The sequence below is a fragment of the Callithrix jacchus genome, chromosome 17, assembly GCF_049354715.1.
Source record: "Callithrix jacchus isolate 240 chromosome 17, calJac240_pri, whole genome shotgun sequence".
Lineage (NCBI taxonomy): Eukaryota > Metazoa > Chordata > Mammalia > Primates > Cebidae > Callithrix > Callithrix jacchus.
The window spans coordinates 77222413-77238733 of NC_133518.1; the positions used below are offsets into that span (position 1 = coordinate 77222413).

At 47.4% G+C, this 16321-nt stretch overlaps 1 protein-coding gene and 1 long non-coding RNA gene across 12 annotated transcripts in view; one reads left to right on the forward strand and one right to left on the reverse strand.

Moving 5' to 3' along the window:
• The window catches only part of LOC118148988 (uncharacterized), an 86327-nt gene extending 84125 nt beyond the window's left edge, over positions 1-2202 (reverse strand). For all 6 annotated transcript variants that reach the window (XR_013528761.1, XR_013528765.1, XR_013528763.1 and 3 more), the window contains exons 1-2: positions 1142-2202; positions 962-1054 (exon numbers count right to left, since the gene is read on the reverse strand). This is a non-coding gene — a long non-coding RNA (uncharacterized LOC118148988). The remainder of the gene's footprint in view (positions 1-961; positions 1055-1141) is intronic.
• Positions 1326-15725, forward strand: SLC25A38 (solute carrier family 25 member 38). Of its 6 annotated transcripts, none has more exons than XM_035278919.3 (10): positions 1326-1728; positions 2461-2562; positions 2748-2845; positions 2980-3139; positions 8216-8337; positions 9204-9288; positions 10206-10385; positions 10602-10770; positions 13103-13269; positions 14896-15725. In XM_035278919.3, the coding sequence occupies exons 4-10, from the start codon at positions 3056-3058 to the stop codon at positions 15016-15018; spliced, it is 930 nt and encodes a 309-aa protein (XP_035134810.1). In that variant the 5' UTR covers positions 1326-1728; positions 2461-2562; positions 2748-2845; positions 2980-3055; the 3' UTR covers positions 15019-15725. The 6 variants fall into 6 exon arrangements, with proteins under 6 accessions (XP_035134810.1, XP_078210815.1, XP_035134809.1 ...); XM_078354689.1 differs by having other exon boundaries at positions 2522-2562; XM_035278918.3 differs by having other exon boundaries at positions 2461-2845.
• The last annotated feature ends 596 nt before the right edge of the window (positions 15726-16321 follow it).

Here is a 16321-nt window from a genome sequence, read left to right on the forward strand (position 1 = left end):
AAACTCCATCTCTACTAAAGATAGAAAAAATTAGCCGAGCGTGGCGGCGGATGCCTGTAATCCCAGCTACTTGTGAGGCTGAGGCAGGAGAATCCCTTGAACCCGGGAGGTGGAAGTTGCAGTGAGCTGAGATCTTGCCATTGCACTCCAGCCTGGGCGACAGAGCGGACTTTCAGTGCATAGTTATCAATATCAGCACTGCACAAGGAAAAGGAACCTTGCAGCTTAGTATTCAACCGCCAGGCAGGTTTGTAATTTTTAAAAATGTTTATACTTTCCTTAATCCTCTTTGGGAATAATCTCCTCTAGGACCACTTTCTTGCCAGTTCTATGTACCTCAGCAGCACAGGAATTAAGCCTCAAAAAATATTATCTTGCTCCCTAAGTCATCAGTTTCTTTTCTGCTCTAGAGTTCTTGGGTGATGAATGCATGTGGAAAGCAGCGAAGGTTGCTATGAAAAGCTTGGACTTCATTCTGCAAAGTCCCAGGGTCGCTGAAGGTGTATGCCTGCACTTTCAATAGAAGTGTCAGGATCCCAGCAGTAATACTTTTCCATGGATCAGCCAAACAGGCATAAGGGGAATTTGGGAGACCAAAAAAGCTATTGACAGATTCCAGGTGAGCAATAAATCAGAATTTTAACCAACTAGACCAGTGCTATCCTACAGAAATGTAATGGGAGCCACATGTTAAAGCTTAAATATTCTACTAGCCACATTTAAAAAGAAACACGTGAAGCTATTACTATTTGTTTTAGAGACAGGGTCTCGAGTTGTTGTCCACACTGGTCTCGAACTCCTTGGCTCCCTCAAACGATCTTCCCGACTGGGCCTCTCAAAGTGCTGGGATTACAGGCCTGAGCCACCGTGCCCTGCTTGAAGTTAATTTTAATAATACATTTCACCTAACCCAATATACCCAAAATATCATTTCAGCATATAAAAATGACTGAGATTTTACCTTATCAGTCTTAGCTATCCAGCGTGCGGTTTATGCATACAGTACACATCAACTCCTGCGCTAAGTTTTCAGCATTTAAAGGGAAATATGGTCCTGTCAAAATAAAAACGCCTGTTTAACAAGAAGCAGATTTAAAAGATTGGTTAATCAATAGCCCCGGTCGCTAGTGTTACCCCTTACTGGGCAGACCAGGTCTGGACTGTAAATACGTTCAGACGTTCCACGCAAAAGCAAAGTTGCCCGCAGCCACCCCATCAAGTTCTGGGTGCAGGGACCCTGCAGTCCTGGGCGTTTTCACCAGGTGGCACTAAGGACACCCTCACGTGACAAGCGTGTCACCCGGAAGCGAAACCTCCCCTTCTACAGAGTTCCTCCAGCTTCCTCCAGCGCAGGATATATAGAACCTCACCTCCAGTGCTGAGGCCTGCGGCGGGGCAGGATGGGCAGGAGAGCGGAGCCGCGAAGTCTGCTGCGCGGGTGAAAAGCGGCGCGTGATTCCCGCGGCGGGATCGTTCGGCGCGCGCAGGCCCGGAACCCGGCTGCTGAGCGCTTACAGCCGCAGAAGTCAGAGAGCCCGCGGCTTAAAGCGCGTCGCCCGCCTAGCGCCATCCCCCGGCCTTCTTCCAGGTCTCCAGGGCGGGGTCCGAGCGCCCATCCACGGCACCCTGGGCCCAGAGCACTCGCGGGCCTCCTCTCCAATGATTCAGAACTCACGTCCGTCGCTGCTGCAACCCCAAGATGTCGGAGACTCGGTGGAAACCCTTATGGTGAGGGCGCTGCGGGGCAGGAAAGGCAGGGGTCCGAACCGCGGGCGCGGGCAGGAGAATTCGGAGCGTTGCTACGGCTCAGCGACCCTTTTCCGCGTCCCAGGTGCGCTCAGGGTCGAGGATGCAGCGGGAGAGGAGTCTGTCTAAGGGGACTGAGAAGGGTGCGGGGAGGGAGGAGGGGCCAGGAGCTGCAGCCTAGCCCTGCGGGCAGGAGCTGCGGGGCCGGAGTCCCGGTTGAAGGCGGAATTGCCCGGGTCTGAGCGGGGCGCGTGCTGGGGAGTGTGCCCGCGCGCCCCCCACGAGGTGCGGGTAGGATGCCAGGAGTGGCGGAGGTGGGAGGGCACATGGGCAGATTTGGGATGGTCACAAGGCCTGGTAATATCGCTGAGAAGCCGTCGACGCCACCGCGAGCTGGCCGGGAACCGCTGCGCGCCCGCGGGCGGCGGTGCTGATACGCGTGGCCCTGGCTTGACTGCACCTCCGCGCGCTGGTTGAGGCGGCGGAGGACGACGCCACGCCTCCTCCGGCGTTCGATTGGTCGCCGTGGCCGGGCCGCCGGGCCGCTATTGGTGGAGGCGGAGGCGGGGCTGGCGGGGTAGTTGGCTGGTGGGTAGAGTCGGAGTGCAGCTGGTCGTAGGCGCTGACGGCCTGGGGCCGGACGGCTACTGCTCGCTCCGAGGTCCTGCGCCGGAGGTGGGGGCAGAATGCCGCCTTTTTTTTATTTCCTTCAAGGCCGAGACGGCGGCAGTGGTCACTACGTTGACGTCTTTGAAAACCTGCTTACCTTTTTCAGAACTCTCCAGCTCTCGCCTCCAGATCTGAATTGAACTTACGGTACTTTCTTTAAGGGGAGTAGGAAGTGCTTGAGCCAGTTTGCACTTTTACGTGTTACTTATTTCCTTTGTGTGTGTATCATTGTTTATGCCCTCCTCTTTCTCCCCTTAAACTACATGTTTATTTACCTTGAATATCTTTGATCCACCCGTTTTCTTGAAACGGAGTCTTGCACTGTCGCCCAGGCTGGAGTACAGTGGCGCCATCTCAGGTCCCTGAAGCCTCTGACCCTCGGGTCCAACCAATTCTCCTGTCTCAGCCTCCCAAGTAGCTGGGATGACAGGTGTGTGCCACCCCGCCCGGCTAATTTTTGTATTTTTAGCAGAGACGGGTATGAACCAGTTTGGTTTGGTTGGGTTTTTTAAATTACAATTCAATGAGTATTAATGACAACAGCACCCCAACTCCACCCATCAGGCAACCTGTCGCTAGCCCCACCTCCACCAATAGCAGCTGGGCCGTGGGTGGCGACCAGTCAAACACTGGAGGAGGCATGGCATTGCCCGCTGACCACTGGCCGTCCCAGCAAACCGTTGGAAGGCAGGCACTCAGAGGTGCCGTCACGCCTGGCCCGCAGGTATGTTGGCCAAGCTGGTCTTGAACTCAAGTGATCTGCTTGCCTTGGCCTCCCAAAGTGCTGGGAATACAGGAGTGAACCACCCCTCCTGGCCCTGAGCTCCTTTTAAAAATTAAGTTCACTCGCAAAGGATGTGTGCCATTCACCACTGACAAAATCTTAAGACCATTCAATATGACCTGTTGGGATGGTGGTTTTTTGTTTTTGTTTTTGTTTTGTTTTTGCCTGTTAGAGGTTAATCTATATTGCTGGTATGAATAACATCTGCTAATGGGCTTGGAAAATTACAAAGCTAAAAAAGTTACTGGCTCAATCATTTGAGCTGTGCTGTAAAATTAGAGATTATGAAGGTATTTCCTGCAATCAAGGATGGGAAGGTGAAGGACAGCCTGAAAACAAATTCCACAACACACCTGTGTGAGCACTGGGGCAGCAGCACCTAGAACTGCCAGGAAACTGTCACTGCAGTCATTCCTACAGCCTTGCTGGAGCAAGGGTCCTGGAGGAAGCTGGGGAGATTAACATCCTGGAATGAGGCAGACAGGGTCCACTGAGCCTTATCCTGTGGGATCGTGCTCAGAGGGAGAGCATAAGGTTTCCTGTTAGGTGGCAAGATTTGTTTCGTTGTCAGTGTTGAACACCTACTGTGCACCAGGCTCTGAGGTCAGTTCTTGAGATACCACCATGAACAAGAGAGGTGGGAGTGTGACCCCTCTGTCTTGGACACACAGCCATAAGGGAGATGGGCCTGGGTGCTGCTACAGAAGCCCCAAGGAGAGGCACTGAACTTGGATGTGGAGGAGTTAGGAAGCAAGACAGGAGCTAGGGCATAACAAGAAGTCAGTTTTCAGAGGTGAAAGCAAGGTGAGTCCTCCAGTATGGCTTCAGAGTGTGTGGGTGGGAGGGTGAGAACAGAACGAAGCAGCAAGCAGGAGTCCTGTGATTCATGAAAGGCCTTACCACCAGCAGTGTGGACTTTATCCTCAGAGGAATCTGAACCAATTAAAGTATTGGTTTGGTTGGGTTTTTAAAGCTGTAATTCAGTAAGTATTAAAGACAAATTTTTGGGCCATTATTCTGTAGTTCCTAATACATTTGTCATTACTTGTATTTGTCTTTTTTGTTGTTGTTTGGTTGGTTTTTTTTTTTTTTTTTTGAGACACAGTCTTGCTCTGTCACCCAGGCTGGAGTGCAGTGGCACAATCTCGGCTCACTGCAACCTCCACCTCCCGGGTTCAAGTAATTCTCTGCCTCAGCCTCCTGACTAGCTGGGATTACAGGTGCCTGCCACCACACCTGGCTAATTTTTGTATTTTTAGTAGAGATGGGGTTTCACCATGTTGACCAGGCTGATCTTGAACTCCTGACCTCATGATCCACCTGCCTCGGGCTCCCAAAGTGCTGGGATTACAGGCATGAACCACACAGCACCCGACTATTACTTGTATTTTTGTTCCTTTTTTTTGTTTTGTTTTGTTTTGGTTTTTTTTTTTTTTGGTTTTTGGTTTTGTTTTTAAGCTAGTAACTTCAGATTTCACAAAACATTGTCTTTCATTGAGGGGTTTTATTCCTGAAAGCAGTGTGATCAAATTTGCAGTTTTAAAAGATGACTTAGGCTGGGCACGCTGGCTCACTGTAATGCTAGCACTTTGGGAGGCAGAGGTGGGCAGATTGCTTGAGTCCAGTTTGAGACCAGCCTGTGCAATGTAGCAAAACCCCGTGTCTACAAAAAATTAGCTGAGCATGGTGACACACACCTATAGTCCCAGCTACTCATGAGGCTGAGGTGGGGGGATCGCCTAAGCCCCCGATAGGTCATGGTTGCAGTGAGCCATGATTTAGCCACTGCACTCCAGCCTGGGTATCAGAGCAAGACCTTGTCTCTAAATAAATAAATAATAACATAAAAGATGCCTCTGGCTGCAGGGTAGAGTGGATTAGAGGGGTCATAGAGGCGACAAATGGGTGAAGAAGTGGTAGCAGCCACCAAAGCAGGAGATGACAGGGCCCTTAGCTGGCATAGGTAGGTGGATTTGAGAGCTGTTTAGGAGGTCCAGTGAACAAGTGTGGAGAGGCCGAGTCCAAGGATGGTGCTCAGGTTTCTGGCTGAGAAAACAGAGGAATGACAGGGCATTCACTGGGACAGAGCACCTTGGAGGAGGAGCTGGTTGGAGGTGTGGGAGAAAGATGAGTTCGGCTTTGGAAACATCATCTGACGTGGCTGTGGGACATCTGAGTAAGTGGCTGTGTGAGTCTGGAGCTCCAGTGAGAGGCTGAGCATGTGGAGGGGAGGGTGGAAATGAACCCCTGGAAGTGGTTGGAAGGCCATGGGAGTATAGTTCAGTTAAGGGAGAGGCCAGAGAAGTGGGAGGAAAACCAGGGTGGTTTTAACCTCTGAAGCCAAAGGAAGAGAGCGTTTCAAGAAGGGAGCGGTGGTGAATAGTAGAACGCCCTGAGTGGCCTAAGTGTCCTGGATTTTCACTTTAGACTGAGCTATATGGTGAAAAGAATATGAACTTTAAGTCCTGGCCAGTGGCTTCCACCCCTGTGATGTAGGACACATTTGTAACCTCTGTGAGCATAAGATGCTGTGATATTTTTGAGGTGGCATCTTTAGATGCCTCGCCCAGTGCTACTCAGGTAGCAGAGTGGCGGTGGGTTGGCAGAGTTGAGGCTGGAGACTGCCACAGAGGTCATTAGGATGGATCAGTGGAGGCCACACTGGGAAGACTGTGGGCTTAGTCAGTGGGACTTGTGAAGCAGCAGGCATAGTGAGTTTTATGTGTCCCTGAGGTTTCCAACCGGATTCCTGGAGTATCCCAGCATGGAGTGGAGAAGAGGCAAATGCGTGGAGAACTATTGACCAAGTTTCCCATTTTGGACATATTGAATTTGAGATGCCTGTGGGCCATTTGAGGGAAGACAGAGATATTAGCAGAGTCAGGGGAGAGCTGGCCTGGGCTGGAGGTGTACACATCACCAGCATGTGTGTGAAGACTGGGTGTGGGTGAGGTTACTCTGATAGGAGATAAGAGGAGCAGCCCTATATGAAGGGCAGCCGGAGGGAAGGAGAGAGAAGCCAGAAACTACGAGGAGAGGCTCTCAGCCATATGGCATGCACCAGAGAGGCCAAGTAAGATAAGGACAGGGACAAGAAAGGGGTCCTGGGGTGCAGCAGGTGCTTGGCAAGCCCTCAGAGGCTGCATTAGTGGAGGAGATTTGGCTGGATAGCACACTGTGGTGGAGGAGGGGGTGCTGCAGAGGGACTGGCATAGAGCAAGTGGAGATGACGTAGAGTCAGGCTGGAAAGATGGATGCTTTGGAGCATGTTGCCTGGCAGAAGAGAAGATGCCAGTGGGATTGAGAGGCCCAGTGTGTGAGCAGGTGGGGCTCATTAATGCCACAAAGTCTTGGGGAGACACTAGAAACACAGAACCCATGGGAATATTGGTTGGCAGAAGAGCAGGACCCCTCTGGGGGAGAGGGAGTCGATGTGGATGGACTTGCTGAATATGCACACCTTACTTGGTTTTACCTGTTGTCTCATCAGACCACGCTTTGGTACTTCAGAAACTATTGGATTGTGGTTGTAAACTCCAGTTTTTAATGACCTGACTTAGTTCCCCGCCACTCCCTGCCTCCAACAGTCTTATGAGGAATTCCAATTATAACTGGCTCCTTTGGTGGACTTGAGATGCAGTCTTCTCTGTTAAGCATATACCACAGATCACAGACATTTCAGTTCCAGTGAAGTGGTTATGTGGTGTGTAGAATGTAAACTTTATATATATTCATCTTAATATTTTAGGGCTACAGTGTGTTAATTTTAAAATAATAGTGCAAATGCCACTTAATAAGGGAAGAGAAGATCTTTGAGGATGAATTTGCCAAGCATTTTTGGAGAAGATAGCTATCTATTTATTTATTTTAGGGAAGGAGAGGAGGGGGAAGAAGGTCACTGGTTGGGTTTTAAGTACCTTTTCATAGTCAATTGTGATTCCACTGGGTTCTAGGGGTCTGGGAAGAGGATGCTGTCCCGTAATGGTAGTACCAGTGCTGGAAGCTGCAGCTCCTGGAACACGCTTAAGGGAGGTGCATTTAGTCTTTGAAGGAGTTCCACCCTTCCAGGTGGTGTCTGTAGATTAGCCAGTGTGTATGACAGTGCATGGGCTGAAGAAGAGGCAGCAAAGCCAGGAGAGGCTATTGGTCTGTAAGACTGTGATCTGCTGAGGGTCCAGTGACATGGATGGTTTAAGAGAAGGGGAAAGTGGCCGGGCACGGTGGCTCACGCCTATATTCCCAGCACTTTGGAAGGCCAAGGCCGGCAGATCACCTGTGGTCAGGAGTGTGAGACCAGCCTGACCAATATGGTGAAATCCATCTCTACTGAACATGCAAAAATTAGCCAGTAGTGGTGGCAGGTGCCTGTAGTCCCAGCTACTTGAGAGGCTGGCTGAGACAAGAGAATTGCTTGAACCCAGGAGGCGGAGGTTGCAGTGAGCCAAGATCACACCACTGCACTATAGCCTGGGCAACAGAGTGAGATTCCATCTTAAAAAAGAGAGAGAAACAGGAAGTTTCAAATGAAAGAAATACTAGATTCTACAGGAAGTGGCACTTATATTTTACACAGTGGTGAGCTTAAGGTTTCATTTGCTTTGGCTTGGTTCTATAAATATCCACAGGTCCTACCGCCAGGGGAGCCTGCAAATCAGCCGTTCCAAGTGAAAGCACTCCACTGAATTGACTTTGCTTTTGCACAGGTAGGGAGATGACCAGTAACTTTCTGAGTCAGAACAAATAGGGAAGTGTGGGCAGTGGCATGGAAGTAGTCTTGCTCCCATTGAGCAGCATGTCTACCAGCAATGCTAAGACCAGAGATCCCTCTTGCAGCATACAGTGTCCTCAGCAACAGTCTGGTATTTTTAATTTCTGGCTGGCTATGCTTTTCCCCTCTCCGAGGTATGATAACATGAGGCACCAGCAGGTAAGTTTCTAAGAGACATTATAAAGGAATTCACTGGTCAGGTGTGGAGAAAGGCAGAGCTGCTGACACAATATTGTCTTGTCCTGCAGTTACATCCCGTGATCAAGGCTTTCCTGTGTGGCTCCATCAGTGGGACCTGCTCTACCCTCCTGTTCCAGCCTCTGGATCTCCTTAAAACACGGCTGCAAACTCTCCAGCCTTCAGATCATGGGTAGGCCCTGCATTAGGAGCTGATTTCAGCAACTTCAGACACAGGAGCATCTTTACTGTGTTCAGTCAACTTCCATTCAGTTGGATGTTCAGGGAGAAACACAGACCATGCCCAACTTTCATATGTTCTGCGAATTTTTATATTTGACATTTCTTATTAATTAAATGGGGTCCTTTCCTGAGCCACTTCTGAGAATGTGCCTCAGTGACATTTCCACTTTATTGTGTTAGCTTGTGATGTTAACTGTATTGCCTGGCATGAGTGTAGCAGGTGACTTTCTGGAAATAACATCAATATTGTCTGTTTTGGGTTCTGTTTGTTTTTTGAGGCAGAGTCTCACTCTCTTGCCCAGGCTGGAGTGCAGCGGTACCATCTTGGCTCACTGCAACCTGTGCCTCCCAGGTTCAAGTGATTCTCCTGGATTACAGGCACAAGCCACCATGCCCAGCTAATTTTTGTGTTTTGGGTAAGATGGGGTTTGCCACGTTGGCCAGGCTGGTCTCAGACTTCTGGCCTCGAGTGATCCTCCCGCCTCAGCCTCCAAAGTGCTGGGATTACAGGAGTGAGACACTGCACCCGGCCTGTATTGTCTGTTTTCTGCCCTGATATTGAGCTCTGTGCTGTGGGAAGTATACAAAATGTACATAAAATGGGAGGTAATCCCACTGCTTGCAGTGTAAATAGATAAGCAAATATGTGTGTGCCGACCTATGAACACACAGTAAGTCAGAGCACCTCCAGCGTGTGTTGTGGAGAGTGTTAGGTGTCCTAGATGGGTCTGTAAAGGAAGTCTTTGGGGAACTGTTTTATGAGGAAGTGATCTAAGTGATTTGTTTCTTCCCTGTCTCCATTTTGTCTGCTTTCAGGTCTAGACGTGTCGGGATGTTGGCTGTACTCTTGAAGGTGGTTCGCACGGAGAGTCTTCTGGGCCTTTGGAAAGGGATGTCCCCTGTAAGCTGCCATCTATGTCTAGGTTCTCTTGCACACACTCCTTGATAACCCGCCGTTTCTCATCCACTTACCAGCTCTTAAGGATGTGTGAGAGTAAGAAGCAGTGGACGTCATGACATGGTCTTCCTGCCCATCTCTCATGCTACCACTAACTTCCGTTTGCAGGCGCAGGGAAATGTTCCATCTGCACATTATGGTTAGATGCGACTGATTCTTGCAGCATAGCCTCTACAGCAGAAGTTCTAGTGCCCCACCTGTCCTTGCCCTCATCACTTCAGTGGAAGTGGGATGGGGCATCCACACCAGCATTTCTTTGCTCAAAGGCTTTTTTCTGGCCTTAGGGACTCACTTTACTGGAAGTGCCAAGGAATTAGTGCCCAGCCCAAACCCGAATCAGAAATACATGCACTGATTTCTCTAATTATCCCAGTAATGGACTTCAGAGTAATTTTGTGTTTTGTTTTCAAGAGTATAGGCCGGTTATATAACTCTGTGGGTTTCTTTGCAGTTCCTTTGCGATTAGATTTAGTTCTACATTTTTAGCAAGAGGACCATGTAGGTGAAGTTGATTTTCTAACCCTCAGCAGTCCCCAACCACTGAAACGAGAGTTGATGTTTAAAATCCCATGTCCCTCCTTGTTCAGGCAGAGGGATAACTGAGGTGTGTTCCACACTGATTCCCAGAGTTCCCCAAAGGGATTAAGCTGCCCACAGCAGTAACTGGTTTTATAACACACCCTTTAGTGACGGCCCTCTCTCCTACCTTATGTCCCCCACTTCCCTATTGGTGTTCCTTCCACACCTTAAACAAAGTACTTGCATACAAATCATCCTGGGGTCTTTTGGGAAAACCCAACTGAGACAATACTCAAAGTGTCGGGTCTTGGATTTTCTTTTCTCTGTGACCTTTTCTGCAGTCCATCGTGAGATGCGTTCCTGGCGTTGGAATCTACTTTGGCACCCTCTACTCTTTGAAGCAGTATTTCTTGCGAGGACATCCCCCTACTGCCCTGGAGTCAATCATGCTGGGGGTGGGCTCTCGCTCAGTCGCGGGGGTCTGTATGTCACCTATCACTGTAGTCAAGACTCGCTACGAGGTGAGTTCAACTGCTTTAGGGCCTCAGGATACTTCAGTTCAGCCACTGGGCTCTTGGGGAGGGACCACTGATGTCAACTCCTGATTTATAATCAACAGTCTGATGTGGTCAAGCAAGCCCATGGTTTCCTGGGAATGCCCCATAACCTGCAGTCTGCTTTTCAGTGCTCAAATGCAGGCCTCCATGTGAGTCACTGGTTCTGTGCTCTCTTTGCAGAGTGGGAAATATGGCTATGAGAGTATCTGTGACGCCCTGAGGAGCATCTATCGCAGTGAGGGGCACCGGGGCCTCTTCAGTGGCCTGACAGCAACTCTCCTTCGAGATGCGCCCTTTTCAGGAATCTACCTGATGTTTTACAACCAGACCAAAAACATAGTGCCCCACGGTAGGGATAAAGGAAGGTGTGGGGAAGAGCTATTCTTGAGATTTCAGATCCTCACCATTTTCCCTTGGTTATGAGACGTATTTGATTCTCTTAGCAGAGGGTTAGGAACTGGGATGCAAAGGTAGATATGACAGACTTGGTCCCTGCCCTTTGGGGTTTACATTGTATTAAAGAAAACAATATTTACACTACTATAATTTGGGGGGTGAAGATAGGGTGAGTGACAGGGAAATAAAGCATGCTCTGCAGAGTTCCTGCAACAATACTTACCAGATTTGATCTGAAGATTGCTGGGACCCATCCAAGGTCTCTCGGATGAGAAAGTTGGGGTATAACCTAGGAATCTGTATTTTTCAAGAAGCACTTGATGTGATTCTTGTTAAAGTCTGGAAAATAGTAATAAGTTAGGAGTTTGGAAAAAAAATAGTATTTTCATCTCCCTTGCTGTCACCAGTTAGCATGGTTTTGAGCCCTCCATTTAGGTGGAGATGTAGGTGCCAAACTCCAGGCATGGGGGGACGCCCACCCCACCCCACCCCACCTCACCTCACCCCACACCAGTTAGCTCATGTTCATGTTAGGCTAGACATGGACAAAATTGGTGGGCAGTAAACATTGACCCGAGCAAAACAAAGTAGTGCTAGAAACACATTCATAGAGTGAACCTGCATGCAGTAAGGATGCAGTAAGGATCATTTCAGTGAGTTAAGACCAGCCTGGCCAACATGGGGAAACCCTGTCTCTAATAAGGATACCAAAAATTAGCCAGGTGTGGTGGTGGGCACCTGTAATCCCAGCTACTCAGGAGGCTGAGGCAGGAGAATCACTTGAACCTGGAAAGTGGAGGTGGCAGTGAGCCGAGATCACACCACTGCACTCCAACCTGGCGACAGGGTGAGACTGTGTCTCCAAAAATAAAAATTCTGAGGCCCATTGCTTCTTGGCCTTTTGGCTAAGATCAAGCGTGAAATTTTCTGAGGCCTGGTGCGATGGCTCATGCCTGTAATCTCAGCACTTTGGGAGGCCAAGGTGGATGGATTTCTTAAGGCCAGGAGTTTGAGACCAGCCTGGCAATGTGGCAAAACCTGGTCTCTACTAAAAATACAAAAATTAGCTGGGCATGGGTGGCACATGCCTGTAATCTCAACTGCTTGGGAGGCTGAGGCACAAGAATTGCTTGAGCCTGGGAGGTGGTGGAGGTTGCAGTGAGCTGAGATTATGCCACTGCACTCCAGCCTGGGTGACAAAGCAAGAATCCCTCTCAAAAAAAAAAAAAAATGGATCTGGTATTTGGAAATAAACTTACAGAAAAGCCACAAGAATAGTACAATGTACGTATTTTTTTTCTGCTCTTTGAGGGTAAGGTAGAAACATGATGCCCTTTTAAGTACCTCAGTGTCTATTTCCAACAAATAAGGACATCCTCTCATATAACCGTCTTATGAAATTCAGAAAGTTTAACCCAGATATTTTTTTTTTTGAGACAGTCTTGCTTTGTTACCCAGGCTGTGTGATCTCAATTCACTGGAACCTCATCCTCCCAGGTTCAAGCAATTTGTGTGCCTTAGCCTCTGGAGTAGCTGGGATTACAGGTCATGCCACCTGTCTGGCTAATTTTGTATTTTTAATAGAGATAGGGTTTCACCATGTTGCCCAGGTTCAATTGATCCTCCCACCTCGGCCTCCCAGTGTTGAGATTATAGGCATGTAGCCCAATTCTTTAACCTATAGTCTGTATTCTGATGTCTCTATTTGTCCCAATAATGTACTTCGTAGTAATCCTGTGTTTCATTTTCAAGAATATAGGCCAATTGCATACCTCATTGTGGGTTTATATGCAGTTTCTTCATGATTAGATTTTTAGCAAGAGGACCACATAGGTAATGTTGTATCCTCACTGACTTATATCAGGAGGGTCATGGCAGCAATTTGACCCATTATGAGTGATAGTTAACACTTTATCACTTGGATAAGATACTGACAGGTATTTTCCCTGAAAACTCATCTATTTTTCCCCTTATAATGTCTAAGCATCTTTGTGGGAAGGTAACTTTGAATCTATATAAACATCCTGTTTTTTTCCCACACATTTTAACATCAGGTAATGATTCTTGCTTGAGTCAATTATTGTGATGGTGTTTTGAAAAGGGTGCTCTTCTAGCTCTAGATTCCATCTACATGTATTTACTAGTTGCACCTTTTAAGTTTTTAATTGTTAGCCTTATTTGAATTCATACTTTCTTGGTTTGAGGAAGAATTAGTGGGCAACTTGCATTGAACTTTATGTGATGAATGTAAGATCTATAATCACGTTACCCTTGTTGTGTTTCAGACCAGGTGGATGCAACCCTTATTCCTATTACAAATTTCAGCTGTGGGATATTTGCTGGTATTCTGGCTTCACTGGTAACTCAGCCTGCAGATGTTATCAAAACTCATATGCAGCTTTACCCACTGAAGTTTCGATGGATTGGCCAGGCAGTGACACTGATTTTCAAAGTAAGACTATAGAATAAGTACTGGTTCTTGTGGTGTTTAAGGATCTCTTTCTAGAGCAGTAGTTCTTACCCTTCTTTTTTTTTTTTTTATTTAATTTTATTTATTTTTTAAAATGGGGTTTCGCCATGTTGGTCAGGCTGATCTTAAACTCCCGACCTCAGGTGATTCACCCACCTTGGCCTCCAAAGTGCTTGGATTACAGGCGTGAGGCACCACGCCCGGCCTTTTTTTTTTTTTAATAATGTTATCGTTTGTGTAAATATATCCTTTTTTTTTTTTTTTAAGACTGGGTCTCACCATGTTGGTCAGGCTGGTCTTGAACTCCCGACCTCAGGTGATCCGCTCTTACCCTTCATTCACTTAAAGTCTCCTCTAGGCCTAGAGAGTTTTTAAAAACCCCTAAGCCCAGGTTACAATCTAGGACAACTATATCACAATGTCTAGAGGCATGAAACCCCAGCTGTTTGTTTTTTAATGTTCCCCAGTGATTTTAATATGTTTTACGGTCGAGAACCACAAAACTGGTATTTTTGGGGGTGGAGACACTTACATTAGGAAGAACTGTGATATCTGTTAAACTTGCAAATTGCTGAACTCTACCCCAAACTTATTGAATCAGGAAATCTGGGTGAAATTAGTACTCTAATTGAGGACCTAGGGTAAAACACTATATAGTCAGAGGGGAAAAAACACACACACAATATCTCAACGTTTTAAGAAAGTTTACGAATTTGTGTTAGGCTGCATTTGTGGGCTGAAGAAGTTGGACAAGCTTGCTCTAATATAAATGGACAAATGGTATTGCTGAAGATAAAAAGTATAGTAGAGGCTGGGTGTGGTGGCTCATGCTGGTAATCCCAGCACTGTAGGAGGCTGAAGCAGGAGGCTCCCTCAAACCCAGGAGTTCAAGACCAGCATGGGGAATAGAAGGAGACCTTGTCTCTATTTAAATTTAAAAGAAAATTGCAGTAGATGAATAGTGCACTAAGTACTATTTATAAGCCACTGGGTTGGCTCTTTTAGAACACATATTGTTATCACAAAGCAGATATTCTTGCTAAAGGTAAGTGTGAATTTGTGTTTTTATCTCTATATCTAAAATCATAAAGTTTTAAAATAATATTTTCTTTAGTATATGTGAAACCCAGATTATGAGGGTGGAGGAATGGGCATTTTGTCTTTAATTTATATGAAGGTAGCGCCACAAAGAGCATACAGTGAATTACAAAAAGATACTCCCTCCTGATAGAAGGCACCTTTTCCTTCAGCCTGGATCCTGGATCCAGGGCTTGGCAGGCAGGTCTCTGCCTGGATTTCATCTGCTACTTGGCACTTAGTGCTTCTGTACAGTATACAAACTGCACAACTAAATAGCAACCCTGCATAAAGATTTTCAGCTAAAAAACTCCCCTAGACAGGAGGCCTAAAAAGGTAAGTACAGCAACTACAAAAAAAAAATAAAGGCTTTTAAGTTCATTGGTTGTGTTCTTAGACCCATTATTCTTAATTTGGACATGAAGTAAGTCTTAAACGTGGAGTTGTAGAGACCCTCACTTTGGTACCAAGTGGATAATTAATCGTATTGCTACTTTGCTTCCAGAGTTCTGACATTTATTTTCACCACAGGACTATGGACTACGTGGCTTCTTCCAAGGTGGCATCCCCCGAGCCCTCCGCAGAACTCTGATGGCAGCAATGGCGTGGACAGTGTATGAAGAGATGATGGCCAAAATGGGCCTGAAGTCCTGACCAAGAGAGGCCTGGGAAAGGGTGGCATCTGTTGCCCTGCTTGGTTTCTGCCCAGGGCTGCTGCTTCTCACTACCTGCAGTAAGCTGAAGTCCTACCTGGAAAGCCAGGCAGAAATTGTGTTGCCTTTGCCTTTGGTAACCCCTTTAAGGAGAAAATAGTTGGACCTGATTTGAGCCTTCAGAATCTCCAAAGAGAGGAGTCACTAATACATACAGCACACTGGGGAGTCAGGAGAGAGCTCTGCATACCCTGAGAGGCTACTTGGAGAGGCGTTTTCCGAGGAGAGCTCTGTCAGGTGGCTGCGCTTCAGCCCCCCACCTACACCACAGGGTCTCCTTGGGTACGTTCTTGGGCAAGGAATCGCAAAGCCAGAGAAGCTGTAAGCTGCCTGCTGGGCCTGAGGTGCTCCAGCCAGGAAGGACTGGATGTGAGGAGAGGAGTCACTGTCACCGGGTCACAGACTGACTGAGGTGATGGTAGGATGAGGAACGGATGCCCTTTTTTAATTGCTTCTCAGTCAGCTTCTCAGAGGCTCTGGAGAACAGGACAGTGGCTTTCTAGTCTCTGAATGTCCAAGTAAAATTTTCTGGTCTAGGCCCCTGTACTGTTTTACCTCTAAATTCTGGCATTTTGTTTTTTTTTTCCTGTAATTAAAGTGCTTTATTTATTGAACTTTATCATTGAAAGCTGTTTGGAAAACGTAAAAGGTGTTGTCATACTTCTTTTTTCCTTACTTGTGCCTTGTAAAAAAGGACTGAACCCTTTCCTAAAATAGTTTTAGGGGGGCTGGTTCTTGACCTATGTAGGTCCCTAAAACCTAATCTAAAAAAAAAAAAAAACAGCTTTACTGAATGATGCTATACCGTCACTATCCATCAGTTTGAGAACGTTTTTATTCCCCAAACAGATCTCATGCCATTTGCAATTAATCCTCATTCCCAGCCCGAGGCCACCACTGATGTACTTTCTGTCTTCATAAATTAGCCTTCTCTGGATACTTCGTGTAAATCCAGTCTGTAGACTGGGTAGGGTGGCTCATGCCTGTAACCCCCACACTTTGGGAGGCCGAGGTGGGCAGATCACATGAGATCAGGAGTTCAAGACCAGCCTGGCCAACATGGTAAAACCATCTCTACTAAAAATACAAAAATGAGCTAGGTGTGGTGGCACGCGCCTGGAATTCCAGCCACTTGGGAGGCTGAGGCACAAGAATCACGTGAACCCGGGAGGCAGAAGTTGCAGTGAGCCAAAATTGTGCCACTACACTCCAGCCTGAGTGACAGAGTGAGATGCTGTCTCAAA